At 45.2% G+C, this 13,223-nt stretch overlaps 1 protein-coding gene across 1 annotated transcript in view; it reads left to right on the top strand.

Annotated features, from left to right (window-relative positions):
• itga9 (integrin, alpha 9) overlaps positions 1 to 13,223 on the top strand; it is a 204,051-nt gene that overhangs the window by 3,221 nt on the left and 187,607 nt on the right. The window contains exon 3 of the mRNA XM_007904045.2: positions 7,589 to 7,695. Coding sequence (XP_007902236.1) covers positions 7,589 to 7,695 — 107 coding nt within the window. The remainder of the gene's footprint in view (positions 1 to 7,588; positions 7,696 to 13,223) is intronic.

Here is a 13,223-nt window from a genome sequence, read left to right as displayed (position 1 = left end):
TGTGATTGTACAGGTAAGCACAGTAGTTAATTTGCGTACATCAATGCCTTCTAACAGCTATGAATTGAATGATCAATTTTTATTTGACCAGGATAAACTCACTTCTCATTTTGAATAACGTCTCCCAGCCAGAATAACATCCAGTCTGAACCGGCAGACAGGACCCAAGTGTAACATTTCATCTGAAGAACAGCACGTCTGACAATACAATTCCCTTCATTGAGCACCTCATCGGAGGGTCATCTTAGAGTAGACTATGAACTCAAAGCCACAGCATAAGTTTGAAGGAGAGTGCTGCTAACGTTATTTGTGAATCCTTGTTCTCTGCATGTGTATCACACATAATTATCATCACATTGTGTTGTCATCTATTATACTGTACAGATTTAAATCAATCACATTTGCTAATCACATAGAAGAGTCTAATTTCCTAAGGATTCCATTTGGTCAGTGGAAGCTATTCCCTTGAAGCAGGTCGGGTGGGAGCAGAGTTCCCATGGGTTGATGTGATGTAGTTCTGTGACCAGAAGGAGTCCCTACTTGCATAACTCCTGATTTCTTAGAAAGAAATAATAATCCTTGCATTTCATATAGAGCCTTATTACATCATCGGGACATTTTAGAGCACGTCACAGGATTTTGCAAACAAGTGTATTTTATAGGCGAACAAAATGAATGACCAATTTTATCAGAAGGATTGTAGGCCAGGACACTGTTTGCTGCTCTGCTCCCTACCCAGGAGTTGTTTGAGAAAGATACAATAATCCCACGTTTTACCGCACAAACTGGGATTTTTCCAGACTGGGATCTAGAATTTGAACCTGGCCGGACCTGGCTTTAAAACGAAAAATTTTAAAAATTCCCATGGCCCGCAAACTCCTGACTCCTGACTCTCCCAGCACAGGCCAACATCGCGCTGAATGGCCTCACCATCCCCACTAACCAGGGAGATCGACTTTGACTCTATTTGTTTGAATCCCATTAGCAGAAGATAGCTTACTCCGTATCCACTGCCAGCGTGATTCAAAGAATTCCTGGGATCGACATTTACCGGCAATTTCAAAATATATCAGTAAATCTGGTGCTGGTTTTGTAATTATACTTGGCTGGAAATTCTGGCAGAGAAATCTCCACATCACCCCACCCCCACCTCATCAGAACTGAAATCTACTGGGTAATTCCAGTAATAGAATAGGAAGCCCTCATCTTTACTATACAAGGGCAGTTGTGCTTTGTAATGACTCCTGCAGATCCCTATTCACTTGTGTTTTCAGTGTGTTGTAGTTTTTCTCTTCCTTTTTAAAATGAAACACTATTCAAATTGATTCAGCAGAAATAAAGACTGACAGGGCTAATTTACACAGAGTAGTAATAGTGAAGGGAGTTTGCAGATACAGAAATGTAAGGAATTGGTGGGGAGGAGTAAGAGTACAAGGTAAATTTACATCCGCCACCTGCAGAGAGCCCTCCAACAAGTCCTCTCACTCACTGGCTCTGCACATTTTCTCTGTTGGAATTAAAAAGTATTCATGTGTAATTTTAGTGCATAGAATCACAAACAGAATTATATAAACTGTTCTTGTCATCCGGCTGTGCTTCAGACATCAGTGTTAATATAGTAAAGGACATAATTACCTAGTTATACTGCCTCATACAATACTACAAGACCAGCTTGCATTTATATGACACTTCGCACGGGATTGCATCTCGAAACGCTAGATATAATACAGGCTACATTTATATAGCATCTTCCACATCGGGAAGACCTCTCAAAGTGCTTGAATGATACAGAACACCTAACTTGTTCTATCTTTAGATGGTAAAACTTTCCCTGTATGTTGTGTAGTTATGCCTGTTCAGAGTAGAAAGTCCCTTTTTGCATGTGACTCAAAATTGTTTTCTCAGAGCAGGGGTTGGGTGGGGGGGGGGTGTGGCAGCGTCTTGAAAAATAATAATCAATTCAATTATCAGGGCAGCAGATCTGCTAGTTGTTACAGCTACCAGAGCTGTTAAGCGTTCTGACAAGCTGCCCGACTTGGAGGGTGCTCAAAAAGTGCATGTTGTTGTTGTACAACGTTCCCTCTCCTCCCTTCCCCCACCCCGAACCCAGCTCGGGTCTGAAATGCTGTACTCTGTCCAGTGCCTTGGGACGTCCTCCCGACGTGATAGGCGCTATACAAAAGGCTTCTTCTTGTTGTTGCTGTACAGCGTGTACATCGTGTTTACAGGGGCAGTGCTGTTTGCGGGGAGCAGTGCTGTTTGCGGGGGCAGTACTGTTTGTGGGGGGGCTGTGCTGTTTGCGGGGGGCAGTGCTGATTGTGGGGCGGTGCTGTTTGTGGGGGGGGCAGTGCTGTTTGCGGGGGGGGCAGTGCTGTTTGCGGGGGGGCAGTGCTGTTTGCGGGGGGGGCAGTGCTGTTTGTGGGGGGTGCTGTTTGTGGGGGGGGGGCAGTGCTGTTTGGGGGGGGCAGTGTTGTTTGCGTGGGGGCAGTGCTGTTTGGGTGGGGGCAGTGGTGTTTGCGGGGGGGGCAGTGCTGTTTGCGTGGGGGGCAGTGCTGTTTGCGGGGGGGGCAGTGCTGTTTGCAAGGGGGGCAGTGCTGTTTGCGGGGGGGGCAGTGCTGTTTGCGGGGGGGGCAGTGCTGTTTGCGGGGGGGGGCAGTGCTGTTTGCGGGGGGGCAGTGCTGTTTGCGGGGGGGCAGTGCTGATTGTGGGGGGGGCAGTGCTGTTTGTGGGGGGGGGCAGTGGTGTTTGCGGGGGGGCAGTGGTATTTGCGGGGGGGCAGTGGTGTTTGCGTGGGGGGCAGTGCTGTTTGCGTGGGGGGGTGCTGTTTGCGTGGGGGGGGCAGTGCTGTTTGCGGGGGGGCAGTGCTGTTTGCGTGGGGGGCAGTGCTGTTTGCGTGGGGGGCAGTGCTGTTTGCGTGGGGGCAGTGCTGTTTGCGGGGGGGGCAGTGCTGTTTGCGTGGGGGGCAGTGCTGTTTGCGGGGGGGCAGTGCTGTTTGCGGGGGGGGCAGTGCTGTTTGCGGGGCGGTGCTGTTTGTGGGGGGGGCAGTGGTGTTTGTGGGGGGGGCAGTGGTGTTTGCGGGGGGGGCAGTGCTGTTTGCCAGGGCGGGGAGATGGGGCGGTGTTGTGTGCGGGATCATTGCTAAATATAAGCTAGATGGTATGGAAATATAAGGTACAATCTTAAAGGGGCTGAAGGAAAACAGAGACCTGGGGTTCATATAAGTAAATCTTTGAAGGTGACATGACTGGTAGATAAAGCTGTTAAAAAAGCATACGGGATACTAGGCTTTATAAATAGGGGCATAGAATACAAAAGTCAGGAAGTTATGATGAACCTTTATCAAACACTGGTTAGGCCTCAGCGAGAGACTGTGTTCAGTTCTGGGCACCACACTTTAGGAAGGATGTCAAGGCATTGGAGAGGGTGCAAAGGAGATTTACCAGAATGGTACCAGGAATGAGGGACTTCAGTTATCAGGAGAGGCTGGAGAAGCTGGGATTATTCTCCTTGGAGCAGAGAAGGTTAAGAGGAGACTTAATAGAAGTTTTCAAAATTATGAGGGGTTTCGATAGGATGAACAAGGAGGAACTATTTCCACTGGTGGGTGGGTCGGTAACCTGAGGACACTGATTTAAAACAGATCAGGAGAAATTTTTCACGCAGCAAGTTATTGGGATCTGGAATGCATTGCCTGAAAGGGCGGTGGAAGCCGATTTGATAACAACTTTTAAGAGAGAAGTAGATAATTATTTGGGCAGAATAAGTTTGCAGGAATATGGGGAGAGAGCGGGAGAGAGGGATTGAATTGGATAGCTGTTTTCAGAAAGCCAGCACGGACACAATGGGCCGAATGGTCTCTTTCTGTGCTGTATAATTCTATGATTCTATGATATAAGTCTGCTTCATGTCCCCTGGTCTTTAACAAAGGCAGTGGGTAGTGGAATGGGGTATGAGGAAGTCAGAGAGGTTGGGAGTTGCCAGGGAGCTGCCAGGGCATGAAGTGATTTGTACACAAAGTGAGAGGATCGTGAAATCGATCCGGGTTTGGTGTGGGTGAGGATACAGGCAGCAAAGTTTTGAGAAAAAGAAGGCCGGTATCAAAGGTAAGACTGAATGCAACAAATTGCCAAATTCTCAATCTCTAAATTGCTTCAATAAATAGGATAAATCTGGACCCTGATGGAATTTCTGCACGAGTATTTATTACACAGCACTAATTTCCAGATGTTGCAGACCAGACTGTAGATCAAAGCTTTGAGGGCAATTCTAAAAGTCAAGCAAAGCGACTGACTCCCTTAAATGTCTTAGTGACATCTTATTCAATTATTGTGATCAAGTTAACTTTGTTTGAAATTAAAATATTCACCCAGCTCTTTGAAAACCACAAATGTAATTTTAATGAGGCTATTGACCTCTTTACCCTGTGACCTAGCTGTAATCTGTGTTCAGTTTGAGAGGACATAGCAGTGACGCAAAACACCATTTGGCTTGGTTCACTAAGTGTGGTTAATTTGACAATCGTGTGTTTCGAATGGAATTGGAAGCTGCAAGCTCACATGTTGGCTGACACCCCAGTGCAGGGCTGAGAGATGGTGCGTTGTCAGAGGTGCTGTCCTTTGGATGAGATGTTAAACCTAGGTCCCAGCTGCCTGTTCAAATGAATGTTAAGAATCCTGTGATACTCTTTCTCCTGTGAGTTCTCCTGGGTCCTGTCCTGACCAACAATCCCCCGGATAAAAATGATCATTCACTTCATGCCTGTTTTGGAATTTTTCTGCGCTCAAATTGGCTGCTATGTTTTTTTTCAAAATACAGCGACTACATTTAGCAAATGTCTGGGAAATGACTCAAGACATTTTTACGTTATAGCCGCTATAGAAAATTGCAAGGGTTATTGGATCCATAGTAACCAATGTTAGGTAGCACGTTGCTCTGTATTCATCTGTTGTTACTCTGAAGGAAAGCTATTTTCAGATACCAAAACAAGCACCTCCTCGCAGCTGGAAGTTCCTCTAGGGATTAGTGAACTTTACTGTTGACGATTCTTCACTGAACAATAAATCCATTCACACTGGCTTTCAGATATCCTGAAATGGTCTGCATCAACTGGTTTAAAAGCACACGCGGCTGTGTCAAGTAGTGCTATGTCACAGATTAAAATGCTCCCGGAGAGACTCCATGTTGACCATGGATAGTCAAATTTCACTGTGAGCGAGTGAGCTGAGGGGCATAATGTAGTGACACAAATAATCAAATGCTCCCCGACTTCTGTGCTGCTGGGGAATGGTGAGAAATGCTTGTGGAAGGAGGGAGGGAAGAAAGGGTTGAGCTTTGCTCCTGGAGATCGAATGGATTAGATAATAAGGTTGGGATGTGGCTGCAGAAGAAATGGGCTGGAGGGAGCTTCCTATTTCTGTACATCTCCACTGATTTCAATCTTCAATAAGTGCAAGTTGTATTCAAACAAACAGAATGACTCTATGCAGAATTAGAGCACTCGCCTCGCAAGCGAGAGGAGCCATGTTTGATTCCCGTGCACGGTGAACCTTGGTTAAATTTCCTAACTCCACACGCCTCTGTTTACCTAGCAGTGAGTAGAAACCTGGTTATTAGGGGATTGGCAGATCGGGTGATAATCCCTCAAAAAAATAATTTGTTCACTCAATCCACTACTGTTTGTGGGACACTGCGGTGTGCAATTGGCTGCTGCATTTCACTCACAAAATCAGATTTACAGAATATACTGTAAAGTCAATTCACTTTACAGTATATTCTGTTAAGCACTTTGGGAATGCTCAATGAGCTGATAAGGCACTATATCAAATGCAAGAATTATTATTGTTGTATTTCACAGTGAGGTACACTGGCCCAACAAACCAAAATGCATAAATCAAATATTGACCTTGGAAGATTTAATATTAATCCTTGCATTTGATGTAGCGCCTTATCAAGTTTTTGAGACGTCTCAAAGCGCTTCACAAAATATACTGTAAAGTGAATTGACTGTATATTTTTTAGGTGAAACGCAGCAGCCAATTACGCACAGCAGTGTCCCACAAACAGACGTGGATTGAGAGACCAAATTATTATTATTTATCTATTATATATTTTTTAATGCATTATTACCCCTGGAAAAGTGATCCGCCAATCAGGTTCGTACTTAACACTCGGTAAACAGAGGCGTGAGTAGTGAGGATACTTGCCTAAGTTTTCGCCCTGTCCGGGAATCAAACCCAGGCCCTTTTGCGTGCGAGGCGAGTGCTCTAACAGCTAACAACAACAACAACTTGCACTTATATAGTGCCCTCCACGCAGGGTAACGTCTCAGAGCGCTTAACAGTGGCAGAGCCTGACTCCAAGTCGGGGGGAAGGGGAGGTGGCCATAAGCACAGTTGAAGAGAAAAGTTTTCAAGCGGGACTTGAAAGTGGGGAGAGAGGAGGCAAGGCGGAGGGATTGAGGGAGAGTGTTCCAGAGTTTGGGGGCGTGGTGGCTGAAAGCATGACCTCCGACGGTGGAGCGCAGGGTGCGAGGGACAAACTGGAGGCTGGCGCCAGTCGACCAGATTGAGGAGTGAGGAGGTCGGAAAGCTAGGGAGGTGCCGGGGAGTGAATGGATTTGAACACGAGCGTGAGGATCTTGAATTTGATCCGTTTGGTGATGGGGAGCCAGTGGAGCCTGACCAGAACTGGTGAGATGTGGGTACGGAGTTTGGTCCCGGTCAGTATGTGAGCAGCAGAGTTCTGAATGAACTTGATCTTTATGACTAGTGGAGCTGGGGAGACCGACCGGGAGTGAGTTTGAGTAATCCAAGCGGGAGGTGACGGCTGCATTTGGAGTAAGGTACGGTCAGAGGTGGGCAATGTGGCAGAGGTGGAGGAAGGCGGTCCTGCTCAGGGACCGCATGTGGGGGAGGGAGGATAGCTGGGGGTCGAACTGGACGCCTTGATTGTGCACTGGTTTGGTGAGTCTGAGGGAGTCGCAGGGAGATTGAGGAGTTCAGATCCACAGTAGTGAAGACGTTGACGGGAGCCAAGGAGTATGGCTTCTGTCTTGTCCATATTCAGCTGCAGGACACTCATCCAGGTCTTGATGTCTGCCAGACAAGCTGATAGAACATCAGGGGACCTGGAGTTGGCACTGGAGAAGGCAAAGTAGATTTGTGTGTCACCTGAGTACATGTAGAAGTTTACCCCGTGTCTGCGGATGACATTGCCCAGAGGGAGCATATAGATAAGGAAAAGAAGAACTCCGCTACAGCTGAAGGACTCCAAAAAGACAGGGATATGGAACTAAAAAGGCATGCCACGATCTAACAAAATGACAGAATAGGCTTGATGGACTGAGTGTCCTGTTTCTCTAGATTCTTAACATTTGATGGTGTTTATTTGTAAGCTTCATAAAATCGAATGATATGCAATGCAGAGCTGCATTCCAAACACATCCCACTGTGTTTGGAATGAGTTGTAGTACAATGTTCTGCACACTTTTATATTTCTAGGAATCCTTTTTGGGCTGCAGAAGATGATCCTTGTTGTTTATTTGCCTTGAAATGCTTTGAGTGACGGATCTTTTGTCTGAAATTCTCAGGTAATCAACGAGAAAAGTCTTGTGGTAAAACGTGTAAGGAGGACAGGGACAATGAGTGGATGGGTGTGAGTCTGTCCCGACAGCAAGGAGGCAGCGGCAGTATCCTGGTAAGGCAATATCTTTTAGTGCTTGAAATGATTCCAGACTTCAAACAATTATTGTAACCCTGTGCCTTACTGTAACCATCGGATATACAATAAAACTCAAAAGCCAGGACCATAAAATTTAATATGACTTACATAAAGTGTGAGTTGCAGGCAAACTGTATAAAATATGATTTAATCGATAATCTACACAGTCATGGGTAATTCAATGCAGCCGCTAAGTGTGAATATGGTACTTTGTCACTGCAACTGGTAAGTGTGCAGGTAGTGACGGATCACGGCTACGTTTTAGATGATTCAATGCAGAGTGTGAGTAAGTGTGAGTACGTTGACGGGTCAGGGTGTCATTTCCCGTGATTCAATGCAATTCAATTACTCCCAGAAAGTTATCTGCCAATCGACTAACAACTGGGTTCCTACATGCTGGTGGGTAAGCAGAAGCGTGCGTATGTGTGTTGAGTAAGGAAACTTGCCTGACATTAGGGGTGAGTGAGAGACACCCATTGTGGGTCAGTGACCCCTCTCTTTCCCCTCACTCCTCCCCCCCATGACGCAATGGAACAAGGGAATAAAAAGAGGAAACTGAATGGGATTCAGGTGCATGTGTCACTTAGAGGTGTTGTACATTATCTGTAGGTCTGTCACGAACAGGAAATGATGGCACAATGTGCTCTCACTGTAACCTCTTAAACTGCCTTTTATGGCTCTGTGACACGATGGAGTGAAGGGCGCTACACAGATGCAAGTTGTTGTTGTTGTGATACAGGTCGTGTGGACTGTTTGTCCCACAGGCCAAATTGCACTGAAAAAGATACTGCAATCTGATGTGCTGGGGCTTTCAGTGGTTCATGTGACGTACTCGAGACATAGGACGAGGATTAGGTTACAGCGACTGAAGCAATGACCGCATTAGTTATTATTACCATGGCTGTGTGCACACCGCTTACACACAAACTCTTGACAGGCTGAGAGAATGCCACATCCTTAATGCTTTCACTTCACTCTGACATGCTCTTTCTCTGAAACCCTGCACTTTGAGCTGCAATGGTTTGGGCAATCAATTGGCGGTTATTTTTTGTTTACAGTGGGCAGTGTGGCCAGGGCCTTCACAGAAATGTAAATATTTGGAGATTTCTGGGTCTGCAAACACTTCAACTAGTTTGCCTTGGTCAGGAAAAGAAAGTGTCCTCAATGTGCTGATTTATGTTAGATTTTAATATAAATGGAGGATGTCCTGGGAGGACATCCCAGCGCCTTGGGTTGTCCTCCGAACATGAAAGGTAATATACAAATGTCATTTTGTATTTTATTTTCAGTGTATAATGTCAAATGGGACTGTTTGCTTGGTAATTTCAGTGAAAATGTAGGTTGTGCTGGAACCTCTCAAGTGCAATTACTGTTTCTCTGTGGCGAGATCGCAGAGCTGGTACTGTTTTGATACTGTCAGTGATATTCTTAGTGGGACCCGACTTTATGAGAATGTGTTAAAAAAAATTCTTTTGTGTGTGTGGGTGGGGGATGGTTTTGGGAGGAGAGGCATTTGTGTTTGTCTTGCTTACGTGTTCTTCCTCACATTGTGTGTTTAGTATTATCAGCAACAACTTTTATATAGGTTTCTCCATTTATATATAGCACCTTTCACATGGGGTAGTTTCTCAGAGCACTGATATACAAGTCACTTTGTATATTTGGTTGGAATCATCTGTTACTGAAGTTAGTCCCCTTTAATGTGATTTAGTGTCTAGCTGCAGAGTCAGAAGACTGGGTTGTTAATATAAAAATCTATCCACATTCTCCCCCCTTAGGATTGAACTCACTTGCTGGATACATGTAACAATGTTGTTCTTGAATCAATTGAGAGTATTGGGTGGGGTGGGGAGGCTGTTTTTATTAATCAAATCAGACGAATGCTAGAAATAAGACCATTTCCTGAAGAGGATTTTTCTTGTCCTATTGGATTACTGTGTACGTAGTGTACTCTTTACTAAACTCTGGGTTTAGTTGATGTTAAGGATTATAAGGTGTATAATGTAATTTAGTGCTTTTTGCTTGGTCATGGCAATGAAAATGTGTGTTGCACTGGAACTTTGGGCAGGGCAAAACGTTGGGTAAATTTACTTACTTCGCATCCCTATGCTTACCTAGCAGGAAGTAGGAATCCAGTTGTGAGTCGATTGGCGGATCACTTTTCGGGGATAATAATTCCTTCAAAAAAACATATTAATAATAATTTGGTCACTCAATCCACGACTGTTCGTGGGACACTGCTGGGCACAATTGACGGCCGCGTTTTGCCCACAAAATATACAGTCAATTCAAACTTCTTTATGCATCATATTGTTTGTACTTCACAGTCATCTCAGCGAATGACACAATTTTACCCTGTTAGAATGTTCCCTGGTATAGTGCATGTCTTGTTAGAAATGCAGGTGTAACTATGGATCTACGCTGTACCAGAAATGCCATACACTGGCTGCAGCTGCCATGTGTCAGCCTGGCTCAATCAGTAGCACCCTCGGCTGTGAGTCAGAAGGTTGAGGGTTCAAGACCCACGTTAGGACTTTGAGCTAATAGTTTAAGCTGACACTGCGTTGCAATGCTGGGGGAGCATTGGTATTGTCTGGACTCTTTCCCAAGTAACCATCCCCTTCTCCATGTGCACCCCTCCAGAAATTTAAAGGGGCATCATCGCTGTGTGACGCTGTCAGTAAAAGCTTTTTCACGTTTTCACACGCTCACACACATACAAATGAAAATAACCTAGGATCAAAGGAATGAGTCTGTTAGGGTTGTTTCTGTTGATCTGGAAACTGAGGAAGCAAAACAAAGTGCCGTGGAATAAAATGTCAATTAGCCACTGACAGGCTGATCACAGATGGGAGACAAGACAAAGACGTCTTAAGCAAAAGGTATAAACACCAAAGTCACTGGGAACACACAGCAGGTCAGGCAGCATCCATGGAGAAAGCAAAATGAGTTAACGTTTCAGATCTATGACCTTTCGTTAGAATTGGGGTGTGTTGGAAGGGAGCAGATTATAAGGATAAGCAGGGAAGGGGGCAGGGAAAGAAAGACAAAGGAAACATTTTTAGATGGAGGACAGAAAATGATGAGATTAGAGGTGTTGATGGTGCAAAACAAAAGGCAATAGTGGGAGATTATAGACAGAACAGATATGTCTAAGAACCAGAGAATATGTTAATGGTTATAGAAGAGATGGGGGTGTGGGAGCAAGGCTGAGAGAAGATGGGAGCTGTGGTTAGAGTCTGAAGTAGTTGAAATCAATGTTGAGGCCAGAGGGCTGTAAGGTGCCTAAAAGGAGGATGAAGTGCTGTTCTTCAATGTATTAAGCAATCCAGCTGCTACAGATGTGCACTGAGCTGTGGATTCGGGGATTCTGTCAACAGAAGAACCCCCACTTTACAATAAACGAGACACCAAATAACGAATAAGCATCAGAAATACTCTAAGTGCCCGTGGTTTTGCCCCCTTTCCCCCCACAATCTTTGCACCAATGTTTGGTCTTGGAGAAGAGCCTGAATGGAACAGGTCTGTACATCAATGGAAATTTAAAATCTCAGTATAATAGAAGGCAAATAATGCTAAAGCGACAACAAAATGCGTGTCCCATTCCTAAACACGGCACAAATCGTGCTTTTGATATTCTGCGGTGATAGAAAGTAAAGGAAAATCCCTGGGGTATAGCATAACACAGCTACCTGCTACCCAGCGCACATGGTTTGTTTAAGTTATTACCGTAAAATCATGGCTACTTGATTGATGACAGCTCAGTAATGTGGACCGAAGGTTATTAATATCCATGTTTCAAAAGAGTAGACGGTGGACAAAAAGAGAATATGAAGAATGATTAGGCTCATGTTTCCTGGTGGTCTTTCCTATCTGGCCTTGTAAATTGACACATGGGATCTGATGAAAGGAGTCAGGTTTTGGCATCAGGTCTCTAGAGTGGGTGAACAGACATTTTAAGTGTTGTTTTGCTCGGGCCACCCATACCTTTCTGAAGATGTAACCAAGAGGGTTGGTGCAAACAGACTGGAGGATTGTCTGGAGGGAGCTCTGAGCAGAGGTGATATTTATAGTGATTGTGTGCCTTTGCTCGAGGGAAGCATGCTTGTCGATCTCAAATCCACAGCCAGCTCAGTGTACCTCTGATGAGGCTGGATCCCTTCATGTACCACACACACCCTGTGTAACCAGGGCACTATGTGTGAGGGATTATTTCTCACCCAGAAGTCATTTGAGTGACGTTCTAGGGTATCAGAGAATCATAGGAAATTACAGCACAGAAGGAGGTCTATTCGGCCCAGCGTGCCTGTGCCAGCTCCTTGAAAGACCTACCAACTAGTCCTACTTCCCCGCTCTTACCTTGTAGTCCTGCAAATTTTTCCTTTTTAAATACCTATCCAATTCCCTTTTGAAAGCTATTATTGAATCTGCTTCCACCACCTTTTCAGGCAGTGCATTCCAGACCGAAACAACTCTCTGGGTAAAAAGATGTCTTCTCATTTCCCCTCTGGTTGTTTTGCCAATTATCTTAGATATATGTATCACACAATCTAATGTACTCCTTTCTCAAACATTTTGAAACCAATGTGGCTGACCAGCATTGTGATGAAGGCGAGTGTGATGGAAGGAAGTTGTTGCTATTTTGGAGTAGTAATTTCTTGACTCTGGAGGAGCTGCTGCTCAGTTCTTTGTACCTCAGGGATGTGCGTCATCCCACCCACAGCACTAACCTCCATTACAACCAACCATAATACTTAGGAAACTGAAACCTGGCGGTCTGAGCATTGGAGGTCAAAGTCATCTTATTTCTAAATACATTCCATTCCTTTATTGTTAAGAACAGTTTAATTTTCTACAGTGTCTTTCACGTCGTAAGGCCATCTCAAAGCACTTCACACAGCCCAAATAGTACAAAATGGATGTTAAAATTTTCCTTAAAACTTGTCTTTAACACAAAGTACATCCCCCTAATTTGGGTCTTATGATTTCTTGTGTCAGTCCATCCAGCCTGTTCCACCAGTTTATTAGATTTTGGCAGATTTTTTAATCCCAATGTCCTGCATTTTCCCCATTCCCCTATCACATCCAATGCCAAGTGCGAGGAGGTCATGGACTTCTTTTCATCCAAAATACACAACATCCGCCAGGCAGCCTCCTGCATCTTGTCACCCACCACCACCCTCTCTCCATCCCCCTCACCCTTCCCATCATCAGCTCCTACCACGACCCCCAACCTACATTCCTTCCTCCCCATCTCTCCCTCCTCCCTCTCACCCACCATCACCTCAATGAAACCCACCACCTGCTGCCTCGACTCCCTCCCCACCAACTTGATGGTCACCCAGCTCCCCCTCCCCTGCACACTACTGGATGATGTTATCAACCAGTCCATCCCCTCTGGATCAGTTGAGTCCTATCTCACGAACCCCCAGCAGTACATCTGCACAAACGGCTTTTCCTCCCGCTCTCACCCGGTTACCTGTGGGGTGCCCCAAGGATCCATC

This window comes from Callorhinchus milii, unplaced genomic scaffold (assembly GCF_018977255.1).
Source record: "Callorhinchus milii isolate IMCB2004 unplaced genomic scaffold, IMCB_Cmil_1.0 Scaffold2, whole genome shotgun sequence".
Lineage (NCBI taxonomy): Eukaryota > Metazoa > Chordata > Chondrichthyes > Chimaeriformes > Callorhinchidae > Callorhinchus > Callorhinchus milii.
Note: the sequence above shows the minus strand (reverse complement) of the source record. Positions and strands in the feature narration are given on the sequence as shown.